At 29.5% G+C, this 21,272-nt stretch overlaps 1 protein-coding gene across 9 annotated transcripts; it reads right to left on the bottom strand.

The window, feature by feature from the left end:
* Nucleotides 1–502: 502 nt before the first annotated feature.
* Nucleotides 503–7,793, bottom strand: LOC111290510 (Vacuolar protein sorting-associated protein 26). 9 transcript variants are annotated; one of them, XM_089767998.1, is made up of 13 exons: nucleotides 7,550–7,793; nucleotides 7,371–7,463; nucleotides 7,186–7,250; nucleotides 5,971–6,025; nucleotides 5,225–5,314; nucleotides 5,045–5,129; nucleotides 4,864–4,959; nucleotides 4,494–4,678; nucleotides 4,294–4,382; nucleotides 2,888–2,987; nucleotides 2,773–2,809; nucleotides 1,558–1,636; nucleotides 1,375–1,438 (listed from the first exon to the last, which is right to left on the bottom strand). In XM_089767998.1, exons 1-13 carry the CDS (start codon nucleotides 7,604–7,606, stop codon nucleotides 1,390–1,392), a joined length of 1,080 nt encoding a protein of 359 aa, XP_089624124.1. In that variant the 5' UTR covers nucleotides 7,607–7,793; the 3' UTR covers nucleotides 1,375–1,389. The 9 variants fall into 9 exon arrangements, with proteins under 9 accessions (XP_089624123.1, XP_089624125.1, XP_022737585.1 ...); XM_089767997.1 differs by lacking the exons at nucleotides 1,375–1,438; nucleotides 1,558–1,636 and adding an exon at nucleotides 503–1,334; XM_089767999.1 differs by lacking the exons at nucleotides 1,375–1,438; nucleotides 1,558–1,636 and adding an exon at nucleotides 503–1,334 and having other exon boundaries at nucleotides 2,773–2,813; nucleotides 7,550–7,790.
* Nucleotides 7,794–21,272: the final 13,479 nt, after the last annotated feature.

Raw genomic sequence — 21,272 nt, 5'->3', positions numbered from 1 at the left:
TCTTTTTGTCTTTTTCCATTAGCTGTGTTGACCAGATGACAAAGCTGATCTAAAAGCATTTTATCCAACATCAGTCCCTGAAATTGTACATGCCATTCTCTTTTTCTGGGTTGCTCGAATGGTTTTGTTGAGAATTAAGTTGGGACATGACGTTAACTTCCTAGGCACAGTGGATATAAAGCTTTCCAGGTTGCAGTTTGTGAAGCCAACATTGAAATAGCCAATTTCTTTTTGGAGCAAGGTGCTGATATTCACAAAATTGCTGGCCATCGATGGACCCCAAAAGAGCTAGCTGTACAATAAGGACTTGAAGAAATATGAATGATATTCGAAAGAAGCAAAGAAATGAAAACTCCATCAATTATGCCTAGTTCTGGGAAGCAGGAGACAAGTTACCTTGGAAGGTTTTATATGATTTACAGTAGTTTTCTTTTTCTTTTGCTCCTTGAGGACAAAGATCTTTTTAGGGAGGGTGTATTGTTAAAGGCCGAATCAATTGAAATAGAAATGGGCTTATTAGCTCATAAGTCCAATAATGTGAGCCCATCGAATGGATGTTGCTTTACAGCTCTATTAAGTTCGCTAGTACCAAGATTAGTGGTAAGGAGTCTTAATGGTGGGACTAGTTACAACCCAGTTGAGTCACTATCAGTGGGAGAATATTTAGTATGAGTAACGATTATAAAGGACTCATTCTGATGTCAATACAATTCTTGAATTTTTTCTACTCTTCTTCTGCTTCTTCTTTCTCTCCCACTCTCAATTATCGCTGAGCAAATTCTTTAAGCTTTTGCATCTGCTCATTCCCTTACGTCTTCTATCGGCCTGTATCACAACACATTAATGGGCAAAGCAATTTGATTGGGATAAGATAAGAGGAACTGTGGGATATGTTCCAACAGGTAATTCCCTCCTCTGTTAGTTCTTACTTCCTGCAAATTGACTTTATATGACCTTTAACATTACTCGTTTAATTTATCATCAAGTTGATACATTTTGCATTTGATCTTCATCTTGATGATGCTGGCACTTTCTTGAAATGTTTGGAATTGCATAATATGATATATAGGAAAGGAAATATCGACACTTGATGTTTACAGCTACGGCATCCTTTTAATGGAGAGCATGTTTACAAGAGACTTGAGCCTACATGATTATGTGAAGACGGCACTGCTTGAACTTGGGCCTACATGATTATGTGAAGACGGAACTGCTTGATCGTCCGATGGAGATAGTTGATCCTTTGCTTAAGTTCGAAGATGGAGTCTCAAACCAAACTAGCCAAAGCAGCGTAGGCATAAGCATTGGGAACATCTGCATTGGAGTCATATGCTCTGCTGATTTGCCAAGAGAACGAATGAACATCAGAGATGTGCTGCTGATAGAGCGTCACATTGCTAGAAATATGCTTCTTGGAGACCATAGGAGAAGAGAAAGACTGAGATTAAGAAATACTAGTCAGTAGCAGCTTCAGTCCATTATAGAAATCCTTACTCATCCATATTGATAATAAGGTTATCTTCAGGCAGATGAGGGAGATTATTCTGAGCCACTTACTACAAGAATGTAAGAAAGATCTTTGGAGTGGAGGAGATTATGAGCTGCGATGGAGGGTTAGAAGAGGCTGCTGTGGTGTCTGGAACATGGAAAGGTGTTAAAAGTATATAGGACCTTTGGCTCATCGTTGAGAAATAGGGTCTTGGACTTGTGTTCAGGGATGCAATTAATGCAAGAAGTTAATAATGAGATGGAGATGCAAGGCGTCTCCATCGTCAATATTTTTATAAATTAAAATATTATTCAGACATCTATTTTGTGACACTAATTCCATATACTGAGTCTAATTTATGCTTAAAATCTGTTGTGGATATCAAAATATAAATTGGTTTATAATGTAAAACATGCAACATTCGATATATCTACAGGGCAAACCAGCTTAATCAAGATGTTATAAAAGTTGTTATTAATTGTTTACACCATGTCTGATCGTTAATGTAATTCCAATGTCATCTTATTATAATCACAATATTTACTATTTAGAGTATCTTTCAGGCCTTTGAACCGAATTTGATAGGTTTTTAACCGTCTTTAGCTGCCAGAAAACCTGGGAATGAGAACGATGGAGGATTATATGTTACACTTTCGTCACACCACTAGCAACTATACTCCTAGCCTCACATCTAGATGGAATCCTACAACTTACATGAATGAAGTGAACAAGCCAAATGATTAAAAATGAATCATTGACTTCTTTAAGCTTTCCTAGTCAAGAGAGTCAAGAGGTAGGAAGAAGCTTGTATCAATATCAGCACCTTCTCTAGAACCTTCACCTAGCTATCTGATTCATTCTATAAGAAATTGGTATCCTACGAGCATAGGATGATCAAATCCTGTTGAAATGGAGAAATATTTCAATCCCATGGGATAGTATTCCGAGTTTCATACTTCATTTATATGTTTCCTAGGTTACCTCTAATTCAAAATATATATATTTTTTGTTCTAAAATTGTACTATTAAGTGTACAATGCTATATTGAAGGACAATTCCAACCAAGGACAAAACAATCATCCTTCTCAACATTTAAATATTTAACCACATACAAGCATATTGAAGTTTCAAATATTTCCAAATTACAAGGAAGCTGCTAGCACATTGAAGTTTGTAACTAATAAAGAACACGCATATTTATCATAAATATGCGTAAGTTTCTTTCTTCCCTCCATTTTTTTTTTCTATTTCACAGTTACAACTAGTGATATTGTGGACCTCACCTTGTTCGAACAAGTTCAAGTGGGAGAGTTTCCATTGCTGTCTGAAATTTAAAAAGATAGACTTAGATACAGCAAAAAGCTTTGATATGGAACAGAAGCCTGGAATAATGCTTACCCATAGTCTTGGAGTTATTGGATCAGATTTTGGATGTAATCTGGACAACTCAGACTGAAAGCTGATGACTACAGCAACTTTGAATTCAATGGAGAATGGACTGCACAGTGCATTTCAAAACAAATATATATTTAAAACAAAGTTACAATAATGGTATCACTTGACACATCTATTATGATGAAAAAATGTGAACATATAATTCTCGATGCATGCTTAAACTTATTGATAAATTATCCAAGATTCCTCTAGCCATTTTATTGAATTGTCAATTTTCCCTTCTTTTAATTGCAAAAGTGTATTTCTATGAACTTATTGATAAATTAACCAAGATTTTCCTAGCGATTTTATTGAATTGTCAATTTTTCCTTTTTTTTTTAATTGCAAAAGTGCATTTCTATATAAATTCATTGGCATCTGGAACTCTACTGTGAATTTGTATACAGAAGGTTCAATTTATCAAGGTAAAATAACTCTGTATAACAGATTAACAATGACCATAGTGACAATATGTAAAGGTTAACATGACTTTAAAATATTAATATTACTAGGGTCTGGAAGGGAAAAAAAAAAGTTAAGCTAGAAAGAAATTTGGATGATGAATTGGCAAGAAAGGGTAATAGGAGATGTATTACAATCAGAACAATCTTTAAGGGATTATTACTGCTTAGATTAGAATGTTTAAAATCATTTATATATCAAATTCCTCTCCTTTAAAATATTTTTATGCCCACAGCCAGATATGACCCAAGCTTACACTCCCCAAGCTCCCTCCAGATAGAGGGAAGCATAATGCTAGGGTAAGGGCCTGATTTCTCCATTTATAAGTTCGCATAAATTTTGTAACCTATCTTTCATGAAAGATTTGACAGCTAACAAAACCATGCTCCCAGGAAAATTAGGTAAAGTCTACAACTGGGTTGGATATTTACTCATTATAGAATTATACCATGCAAAGGAAAAATGCCTCACCCAGATATTAAGGATGGACCATACTGACGCAAAAGGCCTATATCTTCAAGAAGGAAAAAAATGACACAGAAGATACTTTTTTTTTCATCTAAATTTGTCAGTTTTGCAGCCCTTTTTGGGGCAAGATATTACAACAGCAATCAGCATCTGCCAAATTTCCATGTCTTAGGTTTTCAGCTAATTTACCTATAACTAGGGTCCCCCACATCTTGAAAATAAGCAGATGCATTATTTGTAAAAAGGGTAGAATATCCTATTAACATAGAAAGCAGACAGTACAATATCGTAATTATCCAGTTAGCATACCAAAAAGTTCTCTATAGTTTATTTAAGATTTTCATTTTGGAATCATATTAAATGATGCAAATTTGATCACAGGTTAGTTGCAAATTTTACTAGATTAAACACACAAACACATGCACACATTTGCAACTCACCCAGCTAAGACAGTTGGACAAGTAAAAAGACGAGGGAGTACAACATATATTGGCAGAGTCATATTACGACAGACATCTCCATCTGCTATCTAGAAAAGAATGAGTGAAAGAAGTTAAATGATACATCAACTGATTTTTTCTTTTCAGCCAATATATATAAGATGAATTAAAAGGGTTACACTGGGTGTGAAAATTTGCACCTGTGTAGTCTGTATCAAAGAGGTTTCAGTGATGATTTTTTCACCAAGAAGAATTGACTCTACACGAAGTAAGTGAATGTCAACGGAACAAATGGGAAGTGTAGATGCTTCCACTGTTAATTCTCCACTGAGAGGTTCAAGCATCGAACATTGTGTGGATATTCTTCCTGTGATGCGAAAGCCACCTATTCAACCAAACATCTAGTCAGCAGGTGGTTAAAAAATCACTATTATAAGGATTAAAATGCAATGTTGCTGAGTTCCTCATTATCCAACCTCTTAGAAAAGTATGAATAACATATCAGACATTCCGTGATTTAAGATTTTAAGTACAGGATGCTAGAGCAAGAACATGGGAAATAGCAGAAACCTGATTTCAGTTCAGGAAGTATAGGATGTCTTTGAGTGTCCTGTGTAATGTAAAAGATAACCATCTCAGGAGAAATTGGTTGATCATGAAGGTCAGCTGAAAATATATCACAACAGACAAACCCCATTTAATCTAATTCATGTCGATATAAGTGAGAGGAAGACTTTAAACTGAGCCATACCTTTGTCACTCTCTACTATGAATTCCAATGTGGCAGATAACGATTTATGCAGGTATCCTCTCAGTATATCTATAGTTGCCAAATACTATCACAGGATCGATTAAAAATAAGATAGAGTCCATTAATGATTAAACAACAAGATTAAACAGAGAAAGATTTCTAGAATAAGAAAATAGTCACCTGGATGCTAATATTTGTTCCATGGAAGGTTTCATAAAATCTTTCCAAATTGTCTTCTTTAGGATTCCTCAAAGTTATAGAGAACGGTATCTGCCACAATAAACAAGTATTACTTCTAAAGGACATATGAGGCACTTGCAATTGATAAAAATGAGAATCAAGGACAGAAAGCTAAATTAAATGACAGTTACATCAACCTTGATAATTCTGTCGGACTCTGTTCACCAACACAAAGAACACAAATTCTGCCCATTTGGTATTTATAAGAGATACGAGGTACTTGCAATTGATAAAAATGAGAATCAATGACAGAAAGCTAAATTAAATGACAGTTACGTCAACCTTGATATTTCTATCAGACTCTGTTCACGAACACACAGAACACAACTTCTGTCCATTTGGTATTTATAAGAGATGTGGTACTTACGTCTCTCAAAGTCTAGAACTTATGGCAACTTATGGCAGGGGTTCAGGTTTATGCTCAAGTACCATTATTTCATATTATCTTTCTTGTTATTGGACTTGTTAAACTCTCACTTAAGCATATGATTTTTGGTGTGAGTTAATCTTTCCCTTTGTTCAAAATTTAAAAATGAATAAAAAATAAACATATGTAAATCCTGTGAAAAGGCAAAAATATACCATGCAAAGAAAACAAACAGTAAGAAGTAGAAAGGAAAAAGAAATACAATGTGCACAAGTACACAAACATATTAGAATTATATATTTCATCATTGATGTGCTACCTCTGTTGTACCTGAAACAATCTTTCCAGATGGTTTAATCTCAAGGATCTTACTCCTGTCCAAATAAGAAAAAGAATCATTTGTAGAGATATTTGCATAGGCCCAATATAAGAAGAGATAGCTTGAAAACATTAAAATAAGTCAAATACACATGACAGAAAGTGTAATTAAGATAATGCTAATTTTACAAACAATAAAACTTTTGGTTATTTTGGGAAATCCCACAAGCATAGACAAGTAAAAGAGGTTCCATAAAGCACATAGCAAGCACACTTCCAAGCTTCACTAAAGAAATAAAGCAAAAGGCTAGCGAAAATTTCATGTCTAGCTCTGTTAAACGGTTCTTGTTTATAGAGACATCATGCACCCTACTTGAAGCCTAATGCTCAGGTACCGGAGTTTCCTAGACACAGCTGATCTAGAGCCAAAGATATGCCATTGGGAGTGAGAGAACTTCAAATAACATGGACAGCATTCTAAGCCTTTTTGGCCAATAAAGAGAAGTGCCAGCCATTATTTTCCACAACTAATCACAAAATAGTTAGAAAATGTTTAACAGCCAAGAACACTACCCAACTCTCAGAAAAACACCTCAATGCCTACTATAAGGCCATTAGACCAAGGATCAAACAGTCATGTGTAACTATACAAGGTGTGAGGCCTTGATATAGAGAATCAAAACTTTCTAAATTATGAGAACCACCACTTACTGATTGTTTCATTTACCGATGTCCCCAATGACAAGAATACTATTTAAAACAAGTTTACATAGAAGTTGATTCCTCTCTATTGACATTGTAGGCTTCAAACTAATCTTTTACATCATTTGCTCAATTATCAAATCATTCAATAAGAGAGACATAAACAATTCACCCTTTTATTATCACCTATCCTAATTGAATCAAATGCCAAGTTTTACCACCAGAGCAAATGTCCAAGGCAGTTAGCACTATATAGTTAAGCAGGAAACATGATAAATGCTCGCAAATATGAATCTATGTCAAATTGGAAAGTATGTAGAAAATTTCACATTTGATAAAAAGCATAAAATGATCCAAGACACCATCCTAGATCAGATTCAAGTAATCATTCATAAATAAAGCTGCATATTATTGAGGCAAATTTTGAACCTTAACTTCAGTTACAGTCCACATATATTAAATATGGTGATTGTATTTCATAATTATCAAGCAGAAGGAATTAAACTAAACGTACAGGATGGGAATCGGCTTGACAACACCATAAAAGGACTCGATGACTCCTGCAGACCCTCCTCGAACCTTCAAACCAAAAAAATAAAGAAGAAGGGGAGGGGGGACAGTAAAAGAAAAGATCAGTATTCAAGCTAACGATTTTTTTTTCCTTTTCCGGAAACAAACAAGTGATTGTAGAAATAGAACCTGGAGATTGACTGATCCGTTAAAGGCCATGCGAATTCCAGAGTGAGAAATAGAGGAAGCAGACTTCACCACGATTTTGCCTTCAAGAGGCTCCTATAAGAAAGACAAAATAAAATCCATCGTCAAATTCAATTACCATTTTTAATTTATTGCAGAAAGTTAAAAAAGAGAGAGCGCACATAGGGGAGATAGATGCGGTTGGGTCGGGAGAGTTTGAGCTCTATTTTTGTTGACATCGCCTACAAGGAATGATCAACTCCTTCACAAGTGCTATTGCAGATTTACAGATACAGTATAGTTTTTGGCTTTGAGCGCGTCCAGATCTAGCTTTATACTATTTTACATGCCTGTGGTTGGAGCCTGAAGGAGGTACTCATGGGCCAAACTGAATACCGGTATGGGTCGGATAAGATCTATCAGATTTTCAATTTTTTTTATTCGATTTGACCTGTGCACCTTTTATATTATTAGACCGTATCCGAACTTTATAAATAAAATATCTTAATAAAATCGATCTGGATAAATTTGAAATGATAAAATTAAAATATGAATATTTAGTTTAAGTAAATTTGAGTTTTAATTCAATTTTAAAATTGAGCTTATGATTGGATAAAACTTATGCTTCTGATTTAATTAAATAAAATTATAATAAATAATTTAAAATAATAACTTAAAAAAATATTTATAAGAAATAATTTAATTGATTTTTGACAATTGAAATTAATTGACAGGTAGACAATTATTTCATAATAGACTCATTAATTCTTTTAATATTTTCTCTATCTCTTTTTTGAGACTTCACAGCATGACAAATTAGATAATAAAGACATTATTGTCACTAACAATGTCTAGAATATTATTGCTAGAATTAAAAAGGTTGATTGACTAATACTCACTAGCTTTAATAACCCAACTTAAAAAGTAAAGCTCCAAACGTTTTGGTTTGTCGCACTTTTGTAAATTAGGATATGGCACCTTGAATGTTAATGTTTTTATCACCCTCATGCCAAAAAAACACACCACGTATATAAGATATAATAATCTACTTTTCATTATTCATATTATAATACACCCATAGGTGATATTAAACAAGGTCAAAAGACAAGCCATTCAAGCATCTTTAGAAGCATTAGGAATTAATAAATGTTGTGGTCTATATAACCTTGAAGTATCATATAAAATCATTGAACATAAAATTCCATCCAACACAAACACAAACACAAAGAAATAGAGTATCAAGTAAGCCATCAGGCATTTTGTATCCTTGGATGTAATAACTTGTAAAAATTTAATAAATAACAATAGCTTACATTCAGCCATAACTCAAATGCTAAGTGACTAAAAAAATGTGATGGTCATAAGATCTCAAAGCAATACAATACATAATACCACAAAGAATAAATTTTTGTGAGAAAACAAGAAACTATTCAAGATCACAGAGAAGTAAATTACAATGGATCTCTTAAATTGCACCCCACCTCTTTTTATCTTTTAGAGAGAGAAAAAATCAGCAAATTTCTTCCTAAAACTATAGTTTTCTACAAAACAATTTTGACTTATTAGAGTAAGATATAATCTACAAGTTTTCACAGGCCCATTTTATGATAGTGAAAAACCATCAATAAACCAAAAACCTACCTCAAGCACATGGCACCATGCTTGGTAATTGGTATGACATATTTAAAGTAGTCATTTCCATCATACTTTTCCATTCTATCTCTTTATCCTTCTTTTTAAGAAAATGTAAGAGGCAACCCAACAATATTAATGTAAAAGGCAAAGAATGATGTAACTGTTTTGCCATAAATTAAAAAAATTAAGCATGTCAAGCCAGCTTAGATATGCAAAAGATTAGCCAAACTTTAAAAACCTGATCTCATACCTTGTTCATTTTTTTTTTCCTCCCCTTATGCAAAATAAGACAAGACAAAATAATAGTTATGAGCAAAACAATAGCTCAAACTAACAAACCAACAATAATAATGCTAAGGTGTCTCACTCTTAAATAGTGGTTCTCCAACCGATAATATATTTAATTAAATATAGCATTACAAACAAATAATTCAAGAAACAACCCAACAATGACAATAAACACCACAAATAATTCCAGAATAAACATTTAATCATCCAAAAAACACAATAGATTAAAATGTTTTCCAACAAGACAACAATCACAATACAACAAGTATAAACAATTACATCAAGTCACCAAATAAGCTCCATCCCATATGAGCCAAAATACCAAACTATATCAACCTATTAGACCACTAGAAAAGAAGTCCAAAATAAAATAACTATCTAAAAAATATAACTACAACATTCCATTATATGAAATTAAGAATAAAAAGTTACAAAACAGAATTTCATATTTAGTGGAATTGTTGTTGTGAAATCCCTTCCATCTTCAATTTCTTGAAAATAGAATTAAAAGAATATCCAAAATAAAAAAGAAAAAAATTAACTTGTAATGAAAGAACTAAAAATGAAATTAAAACATTGTCTTCTACTTTTCAAGTCAATCATCGATGACTATATTTGTTTCATTAAGGATCAAATCTTTAAAATCTAGCAAAAAAAGTATTTATAAAATTCATTAAATCACTAAGGGGGCATTTGGTTCAGGGGAATCTATATATTTTCTCTTGGAATCTTACTAGTGGATAGTTAATTTCAACGTTTAGTTAAAAGGTAATTCGATTTCAAGAGAAAGTGACAAATTTTCAATAGTACCTAAAGTCTAGGAATCAGAAACCCACCTCTCCTTGTGGTATTCTAAGATTTTGGGGGAGAAAACTATGTTATTTCCAAATTTGATCTAGATAAAAAATTATAAAATAGCCGTAACCATTTTAAAAAAACATGTCTGGAAGTGACTACCAGTTGTAGGTTTTTGTTGCTAAAATTTTTTTTTTATATTGCAATTAATGGCGTTTGGCATGAAAAGCACCTTAAATAATCCTGTTCAATTTTTTTTTTTGAAATTATTTAAGGCATTTTTTAACCAAAAATATCTTAAATAATCCCCTAAAAATTTGATCAGCATTATTTAAGGCATTTTTTTTTACTAAAAATGCCTTAAATAATTTTAAAAAAAATCTTATAAGTAATCCCTAGCAATAAACATTAAAAGGAGGGATCAAACTTATGATTTTATGGTTAATAGTTATATGCTCTAACCAACTAAGCTATTCCAATTTTTTTTATATTATATCTCTTAAATCTTATAAGTAATGAAAGGGATTATTTAAAGCATTTTTTTATCAAAAATACTTTAAATAATGCCCTTCAAAAACATTAAAGCACTAGAGAGGGGGGTTAAACCTACGATCTTATAGTTAATAGCCATATGTTCTAATCAACTGAGCTACTCCAGTTTTTTTTAATTTTATTTATTAAATCTTATAAGTAATAAAATGGATTAATTAAGGCGTTTTTTACCAAAAATGCCTTAAATAATCTCCTTTAAAAATAATAGTAGAGATTATTTAAGGCATTTTTGGTCTAAAATCACCTTAAATAATCCCCTCATATTTTTTAAATTACATTTATTTAAGACATTTTTGGACCAAAAATACCTTAAATAATTTTTTTTAAAAAAATATTTAAAAAAATAAAAGGGATTATTTAAGGCATTTTCTGCCTTAAATAATCCCCAATATTTTTTTTATTGATGACATTTTATAAATAAAAACAACAATTAAATAAAAATTTATCTTCTTTTGCTATTAAAAGTATCATTTGTCATTTAGGTATTTATTATTAATAAAAGCTAATAAAAAGTTGACATCATATGTCATGAATGTTATAGTAATTATTCAATAATTAATATATGTGGATTTTGCATAACCAAATGAATAAATTTGAATACGGGATGCCCTGAAAATGAAAAAAAAATCTCTGGTATCTCACTTTCTCAAAGATCACACTTTTTCTCGAAATTTAAGATTCTGTAAATCAAATGCCCTCTAAGGGAATGATAAATGGTGAACAAAACAACATAAATATATCTAATTAAGTTATAAATACTTACTACAATCAATGTCTTCACAAACATTCAATTTTTCCTCATTTTCAACCGGCATAGGTGTAGATTTTAGCCAATTCTATATACAAATAAGAGTCTCAACCATTTTTTGAGTTAAAGAATTATGGAATGAATCAAGAACACACCCTGCAGTGCTAAAATTAGATGCGAAAGCTACAGTAGATATAGGAATGGCTAATACATCTTGCACTATCATAACAAGTATTGGATATTTGCAACCCTTTACCTTTCACCAAAGTAAAATGTCAAAATTCTTATCATTTTGCTCATATATATATATATATCATCTAAATACCTTTCCAATTCTAACTTTCCCTTTTTGCATTATAACTCTGCATTTCTCCTTTTGTATTTTGACAAGCCACACATCTCGACATCATTAATATCAAAATTCTCTTTCAACTTCATTGGTGCTTAGGAACTAGAATAAAGCTACCAAGAACTGAAGCATATTGCTTAAGTGATATTTAAAGTGAACTTCACCCAATTAGCCAACTCCATAACCTTTTTTTTCATCATGAAACTCATCAATAACAAGCATAGCATAATCCATCTTGCGTCTAGGATCTAAAATAACAACAATGAATAACAAAGGATCGAGATTCTTTACATTTCCCTAATATTTCTCAAACTTATATTTCATTTGAGAAGTCATTAATTGAATACATGGATTTGGATCATGCAATTTGTCATTAATTTACATTCAAACACTAAACACCACATAAAAGTAATTATTACCAATGACAAACAAAAAACCAGAGACACATAAAATGGAACATAAAAGCTTTTCAAAAAGGGAAATAGGAACATAATTCCAATTATCTTTAGTAGGCAAGCACTTATTTTTTTCTACCTTAAGCTCGACTTTATATTTGTCACCTTATTCCTTTAACCGATCAAAAGCTTTTTAAAACTTCAAAGCAAATTCCAACATTAAGAAATTTCAATTCCACCTAGTCTCAACATCTAAACAAACTAGGCTTTTACTTGTTACTTTTTCTTACTCCACACAAATATTAAATCTTTTGTAACCTTGCAAGGGATGACTTTACATACCTCACAGCAGAATAGATTCAAAAGATTGAATCATTGAAATCTTTTAAACCCTCATTCATGACAAGACTAAAAATGTGTGCACAACACCTCATATGCAAATGTTCACTTTTTAAAATACTACTTTTCAATTATTAAGTCTTTTTTTTTACATATTGGATACCAAAATCATTAATGTTTGCATATCTATTATGATAATGTTATCAATTTCCCATTCAAGTAAATGTTTCTTAATGCATTTTCCTAAAATATCACCAAAATAATTAAGAATTTGAGTGAAACTTAAAATTCATTTATGCAATTTCCACTTGATCAATGAAATGAACTGTAAAGCACATATGACTAAAATTTTAGCTAGAAGTTCAAATATTAGTAGTGAACCTTGAAGGAACTTGAAATCAAGATTGCATAACACTACAAACCTCATGAATCCCTTATACTCGATAATCCTAAATGGCAACTCATCTAAAATGATCATCCTAGCAGAATATTTTTTACAGTTTCTTAATCAAAATTTCATGTAGCAAGTGATGAACTACTACCATTCCTTACATCATCCCCAAATAGAGCTTTAAATATTAGGGTTTTTTTATTCACATCAAGTTTGTTCGAAGGGTTTTTTTTAACATCTATTTGTGTGGTTACATAAGACAATAATTCCATTTATACTATGACAGTTCATGGTTTTACCAGAATTTTACAAGAAGTTTTTTTCTTAGCTATATTATTACAATGTAACTTGGTAAAATGATCTCATACCTTGGATGTTAAGCATCCCAATTTGCCATTTGGTATTTTAGCATATAACGGGACATAGGTAGTGGCATTTCATAGACCCATTTTCTAGATCATTTACTATTGTTGTTGCTCCAAAAACATGAGTTTCAACCACTAGTGGCAAGTTCTTGGTAATAGGTGAATCATTAAAAACACTTTGGCTCTCGGGCAAAGCATTACTATTAAATGGATTGCTTGATGTTGTTGAATCCATCCAGTTATCTAGATAAAGGCCAAATGCAACATGTTAAATAATTTATTAAATATATAAATATGCTCATATAGAATAAAAAGAAAATAAGAATCATTAAGAAAGATGTAGAGCATAAAAATTTAGCACTAATGCTATTAGTAACAAAATCAAACATATTTTTCTCGCATACAACCTAGCTAGGCTTCACCTAATTTGAGAAACATTCAAAATATTATTTTAACCTTAAGCATAAATAAACATAATTTAAAAACAAATTTTTAGAATCAATGAACAATTTACCTGTTGTTTTTTTTTTTCTTTTTCTCACTATTACAAAAAGTGTTTAATAGAAAAAAATGTAATTTTTCTTAGTTAGATAAACACGAAGTGACAAGATCAATGTGAATGTCATGTCAAAACTCCTTATACAAAAAATTGAAGAGACTCAAAGTATTCAATCTTACAAGTCTAATAGAAAGATAACTATTTTTTAGAAGATCAATACGTATATGTTAATAGTTTCTAACAATTTTATAAAAAATTACATTTATTTTCAATTACTATTTTCTTTCTTCTCTTTTTTAATTGCTGTTAAATATATTATTATTTATCATAAAAATATTTTGTAAGCCAAAGTTTTGTGTGGATCAATATTCTTTTGTTAATTTGCTACAAGTGGATCAATATTGCTCTAATTGTTTAATTAAATTTATTGTTGGAGATTGGAGAAGTACACGCTTAATTAAAGGCATAACGTTGACATCTTAAATTCAAAAGTGATTTTTTCTTATTACCCAAAAAAAATGATTAATTGTCAAATTGATAAATTCAATTCAAAATTTTAACTAAAGCTTTTTCGCAATTGCACAATTTTATTTTATTTACTCCAACTAAATTTCAAAAAGAGTTTTAGACCACACCAAAAAAATCAATCATGTACCAAGTCTAGCATGTTACTACAATAACGCTAATCAAATAAAAAGTAGCCAGGTTTATTTAGAATCTTCATTTTTGTTATTCACACTTAGGAGTAGACTACATAAAGAGAAATACTTGCATTTTAGTAGCATTCAAGATTATTCCTCTCTTAAAAACAAAGAGAGAGATAATAGTGAAAGGTTTTAATATTTATCAAAAATCCAAAATCTTAAACTATGTCTCAACTAATTGTTTTGAAACCCAAGTGATAGTTACACATAAGTTTATTAATACTAAAAATTGGATTTACCTTGAAGATATGTGGTGTTCCTTTGGAGAAGGAAAGCTAAAGTGCAAAAGGAATAAAAGAGATGCGTCATTGAATGTCAGTGAAGAAGTTGAAAAAATATAGTGAAATGGAAGGATAATGAGCTTTGATGCAGTGTACGACATGATGAAAGATTGAGAAAGTGAGATTGAAAATTAAAAATTATGTAGTTAATTTAGGGTTGAGATTGAAACTTGAAACTTGAAATGTGTCAACAAAGAAAGTGTGTATGAATGAATGAGTTAAGGTTTTTTTTTTTTTTAATAAATATGTGTACTAGACTTTGCAAGTGGGCATTACTAGGTAAGTAAGTAGGTTTAAAAAAAAGTTGAAAATTTGGGCTTCACTAAAATTTTAATATTTTGGGTTTTTTAATTTGGGTTTATTTAGGATTTTAGAATCCAATCCTCTTATAGTTTATTACCATTATGGCTTTTCCACATTTTTTTCTGTATGATTTCTTACAAAAAATGCAAAACTTGAATGTAGACTATTTGTTATTTCAATTAGCCCTTTTTGTAATAATTCAAAATTTTCTATTTCAAATTCATCTATATCTCATTTAGTACAAATCATTGGTTTTACTTGTATAATCCTGTTTGGATCTACAATTTGTAAAGTAAAAAATCAAGGACTTCTAGATCATAATTTTAGTGGTTTTTTTCGCTTTAAACCCTATGATGGTTTCTTTACCATCAATTTCTATAACTGCTAATGGATGTTTCATGGGTTCCTATTTGTTTAATGGTAATGCATTGTTTCTATAGCTAGAAATTGTTGCTCCAATATCTAATAACACATGCAAAGAATATGGTTTATATTTTTTAAACCAAAATTTTGCATTTAAGTAATTATAAAACCTTTTTGGTTGATTGTTTAAAAAAGTACTAACTTCATCATCTTCAATTATATATTGGGTGATGATGGCTAAGCTTTTGTTTTTTTCTGTTTTATGTTTTTTAGAGAGAAACTGAATTTAAAACGGAGTTTATTGTGTTATAAACTGAGGGTTGTGATTGGTTATCACTTGGAAAAATAAGAATATTGACACTATTTTGTCTTGAAAATCCTGAGAAAGAATTTCTATATGGGGTAGCAAAAGATTAATTACTTGTCAAACTTTCTACATCATCTTATTGATTAGAAAATGAATGTATTGAATCAAATAAAGGTAAAACTACATTGTTATTAGAACTATTAGCCTAAAAAATATTTTTGAAATACAAGTTATTTCCTAATGTAAAAATTTCTACAGAACTGACTCTACAGTGTATAGGTCTTTTTTCTGTAATTTTTAGGCACTGAAAGGTCTCTAAGTTTCATCAATCGGGTTTTAATTTCAATATCATAAAATTATGGTTCAAAATTTTCAATAATTTTTTGATCTATTTGTTTAATAAAAGTAGTAACAACATTTGTTAACTCATAAATAGTAGTTCAATTTATAAACAGATCATGTACTACTTCACTTAAGTTAGAATTCTTTGTTTTAATTCTGAGTTTCAAACAATCTTCTATTAAAGGGTATTTAATAGAAATAAAATTATTTTATTTTATTTTAAACCAAACAGCTCATGAAACTAAATTTGATTATATTCCACCTATTATGGAATTAACAAGACTTGAAAATCTTTTATCAATTAAAACAGCTAAAATTGGAATGTTTTTTCCAGAAATGAAAAGAGGGTTTATGGTGATCGTAATAACTCCTATATGTATATATCTAACTTCAGGATATTTTGTTAAAAACTTTTTTATTTTTTCTTTTGTAAACAAAGAAATATCAACTGATCATTGTTTAGAATCATTAGCAATTATGGCTCCACTAATTTTTTTCAATGTGACGTTTAATCCATGGTTTTAGTTTTTTGAAAAATTTTGTTTTATAAATATCATCTTTTTTTATGATCTGTATTTTTTAAATTTGTTCATTTGAAAAGAAGTGTGTTTCTCTTATAATATCTTTAAGAGAAGTCATCTGTTATGTTTCAACAGAATTTGTTATAAAAAAATGTTTCTATTTATGATACTTCTTCTTGATTAGAAGTAGTATTCGTTATAAAAATGTATTCTGATTCACTATTAGAATTATCTAATTCAGATTCTGAAATTAGCTCATAAAAAATTTCTTCATCAGATAGATATTTTGCAAAATAGATTGATAAATCTTGTTGTTCAAGAGTTTTAATAACTTTTTTTTATCACTTTTCCTTTTTTTAGGGCAATTAGGTGCTATATGACCTTTTTTTCACAGATAAAACATTTGCATTTTTGTTTTAGAAGTTTTTCTTCTAACAACAAATTTTTTGCCTTTGTTTACCTTGTTTTTAGGCTTCCATTTTTTCATAATGTAACGCTTATTGTGTTTATTTTTTCTAAAATATTTTTTGGTCTATTGTTTACAGCCAAACTCAAGTTCATTTTCTAAAATCTTAGTGCATTGTTTATTACTAAGTTTGCTTTTGACTCATTTTGCTGCCTTTTGTTTAAAACAATATTCAATAACTTGTTTTTGAATATAATTAACTCTATTATCTAGAGTATCATATAAGGAAATATTATTAGAACTAGTAAAAGTATATTTTTTTTATACGTAATTCTAAATAAATAGAACAATTTTGTAAACATAACTCATTCCATGGTGAGAGAAATTTATGAAAATATTGTTCTGTCCAAAATGTTGAAAGTTCTTTTTCTAGTTTTTGATATTTAGACATATACTTTTTAGAGTAATCATCTAAATTTCTAATATTATAGAGTTTTAATTTTGATAGAATGTATTGAGCTTCACTGTTTGGATCAGCTTCATCCATTTCACCATAAAACTTATTTTTTAAGATCTGAGTTAGACTTTTGAGTAAATCAAGAATTGTAGTAATCTGATTAAGAAGATTCCTTTTTTGGTTTTTTCCTAATTTAGAGTTTTTCCATTTTTTAAGGAATTGTAAAACATCACCTTGTCAGGTGCCGCTAAAATAATTTAAAATTTTTTCTTTTGACCAAGTTTCTTTGTAGTGAGTTACTACAATAGACATTGATTGTGCCCAATCATATATGATTTTTTTTCATATTCTAATAAAAGGGATTTAGACAGATCAAAATAAGTTTCTCATGTTGCAACATTTCTTTTATAGAATTTATTATTGTAGGATTTTAGGATGATGATTGTCTTGGTTCTATTTGTTTTATCTCATCTTAGTTTAAAAGAAAAGGTTGATGTTATTCTAAAATGTCTGGATTAGACATTTTTAGAAATCTAAGTAAACTTATGTCAGGACTTTTAAATAAACAATAATTAGATCCTATTGAAAACCTAGATCAAGTAAATAACATCATTCAAAAATTTTGCAAACCTTGCAAATATCAATTCCAATAAGGAATCTCAATGATGGAATATGCCAAATTTCTTGAAGAGCTTCCTCTTGTAAAACTAGCAGCATTAGAATTGCTAACAAAGCTCTCTCTAACGAAAGATTTGGATCATCTTCAGCATCTGTTATTTCAATACTAATAAGGATGGCAGATATGGAACAAATCCAGAACTAATTTTTCACAATCTTTTAATCCAAAAGATGAAGAATTAGTCAATCTTGAAAACATACAAGAAAGATAAGCTAAAGAATAAGCCAACTATGAGCCAGCAATCAATCAGGCAACCAGTAGACAACTTTTAATCTTTTAGCAGACAGCATTCAAATTTACTACAGTGATTGTTATAGTCAAAAGTAAATTGCCAATAGTCAAAAGTAACCTAACCATTAGTTATGTATAGTGTCCATGTATAATGTCAAACCTTTGGATTATAAATACCCTTTCTTGTTTCTAATAAGGACAGAATCTTCTGGGAGCTTCTCTCACTCCTTTTTCCTTTCTCACTTCACTTTTTTTCTTACTCTTATCTCTACCATCCTCTCTTTGGCTTTTATAATCCTATTTTTGTTCTTTGTAAATGGTATCAGAGCCTAGTCACCAAATATAGTTCTTGTTTCATTTTAGTTGCACGATATATATATATAAAGGTTGTAATGCATTTTATCTTGTAAGTTCTCTGTTATCTTCTTTTTATTTTCTAAAAATTATTTTATGTTTTAAAGCTCATATTTCTGTATTTTTTAGTTTTGTGGCTGGTATTTGTGCAAATTAAGTGGTTTTGAAGACATCATTTTATTTGAATCTGGATCGAATTTTAGAAAATCCAAACTGAACCAATCTGAATAATTTGATTTGGGTCAATTTTGCAATTTTCTTGATTTTTTTCTCAGCCCTAAATTCTAGTCCAACCCTCTAAATAAAGTGCTTGCGTTTAGTTGTAGAGTTAATAAAAATTAATTAATACAGCAAACTTGCCAATCTCATTTATTTTGATTTGACAAGAAAGCATGAACTTTTCTATTTGTTCAACTCAAATTTAAAAGAATTTCATTCAAAATATCCTAATTCAAAATTAATTTAAACCCAAAATATTTCAAACCTAAACTAAATAAGTTTATCCAAACCCTAATTACAAGTATATATAAGATGGTATTGTAAATAATTTTATGATACATTAGAGTTAGGATATATATTAAGATATGTACAAAAAGTATATAAATATTTTTTAAAAAATAAAAATTATTTGAAATAAAAAAATTTTCTTATAACAATGATTCAGGAAAAGTTAGTTATTTATAATCCATCTATAATGTATAATATTTATCCATACCCAAAAATATATATAAGTATCGATATAAAAAAATCTTTAAATTGATGAAAATAGGCAAATTATTAATTATATTTTTAAATTACTATTTTAATTTTTTAAATTTATTATATTTTTATTTAATAATAAGATTAATTTTAGAAATAAAAAGGAATTGTAATTATATTAAATTACTTTAATTAGAATACAATTTTTGGATAATAATTTTTTAAATAACTTTTAACTTATTTAAATTTTTAAGTTGTAATTCTAATTAATGTAATAGTATTGGACATGAACACTTTAAAACTTTAAAATTAATGAAGATAAAACAAGATCTATAAACGTAAGTCATGTCATTTTTCTTAGCTTCACGTTTTATTATTTGCTTATAGGATATACAACAACTACTTATCAATATGTTTCATTCCATCTTTTTTAGTGTTATATTCTTATATTTTATATACATCACATATCTTTTACATATTTTATTGTCTTTTATATTGTTTATTATTGTAAGACATTTTATTATTTTTGTGTTAGAGTCAACTATCTAACTACTACATAAGTTAATCTGCAGTTCAACCTCAACACGCTACATTAGTTTTTAAAGGCTAAATAAAACAGTTTGTTTTGCTTTTTTGGGAAGTTTTTTGCTTTTAATGCTTTTTGGTATTTGTGCTATGTACAAATTGCTACTTTGCTTTGTTTGTTTTCAAATTTGCATTAGTTTGTTTCCTTATTTTTTCATTTCTCATGTTTCCTATTACTTATTTTTTTAAGATGTTTTATGTTTTAGGTTTCTTTTTACTCATGATTTGTGTCTCAACTATTTTTTTTTTTTTTACCTTTTTTGGATTGTTATTGGTTCTTTAATATTTCTTTCCAGTCTTTTCCTTGATTCTTAACTGTTAATTTTTGAATTTAACATATTTCTAATGAATGATGGATGAAAGAAAGGGGAACCGTGAAGCGTTAGGGGAAATGGTTTTAGGTAGGTTTCGATTTTATTTTGAAGAGGGAGGGCAAATTTCATTGGTCGAGAATAGAGAAGTTTGGTTCAGCTTATGGGTTTTTCTGGTTCATTTTAGTTATAATGTAAAGAACCAATTTGATATATGGTATTTCAAGTATGTTTTTTTATTTAAAATTTTCAATAGTCAAATTTGAATTTGGGGCAACGTTTTTTTTTCTTTTTCATTTTTGGGGGTTGTTGTTATATTTTGTTTGTAAGAATGTGGGTGAGAGGTGGTAGCTTGAATACACGAGATGTTTTTCCTATGGTGAAGTGAGTTAACATTTGAATGATTTGAATGGCTTTCCTTTGGCTAAGTTATGGATGTTCATCCTTATGGGTAGTTTGTCTAAGGATATTAAGGTCACTTCATTGTTATTTTTTCTATAAATAACATTTCGCCCTTTTTATGGTGAAAAAAGAGGGTAAATGCTTTTATCGTAATTTTTTATTTTTTTAAAAAAATATTTTTAATTTTATTAGCCATTTATTAAAAAATAAGTCATCTATGTAATATTTGATGGTCAATTTGTATAATCACCTATGATATTTTTTTTTTGTTTTTCAAACAAGTAATTTAGCATAAATAATAAACTTTATTAAGGAGTTATGTTAAAGTTAAATAGTTATAAATGTAGGTAATGATTTACTTTCATATACTGTACTACAAAGTGCTTTTAGGCTAAAAAAGATATGAGAGACCTAGTTTAGAATATTTGAGAATTGATTTATGTTTTTTAAGGGGACAAGTTGTTAGGTGTCACTAATAAGGTACATTAAGGAGTTATATTAAAGGTAAATGGATATATAAATATAAATGTCAGAATGATTCCTTTTTATGTACTATATTGTAAATTTTTTTTAAATTATTAAAGATGTGAGAGATTTAGCTTTA

This window comes from Durio zibethinus, chromosome 11 (assembly GCF_047325235.1).
Source record: "Durio zibethinus cultivar Kanyao isolate XHJ-2024 chromosome 11, ASM4732523v1, whole genome shotgun sequence".
Classification (NCBI taxonomy): domain Eukaryota; kingdom Viridiplantae; phylum Streptophyta; class Magnoliopsida; order Malvales; family Malvaceae; genus Durio; species Durio zibethinus.
The sequence above is the reverse complement of the archived record's forward strand: the minus strand, read 5'-3'. Positions and strand labels throughout refer to the sequence as shown.

Excerpts from the sequence above, each read along its gene's own strand:
- LOC111290510 (XM_089767997.1), bottom strand. The coding sequence starts at position 7,606 with ATGTCAACAAAAATAGAGCTCAAACTCTCCCGACCCAACCGCATCTAT. Across the intron at positions 6,026-7,185 it reads GTCAAGCCGATTCCCATCCT|GAGTAAGATCCTTGAGATTA; the intron begins GTACGTTTAGTT and ends TTATTTGGACAG. Across the intron at positions 2,988-4,293 it reads TGTCCAACTGTCTTAGCTGG|TCCATTCTCCATTGAATTCA; the intron begins GTGAGTTGCAAA and ends TGCACTGTGCAG.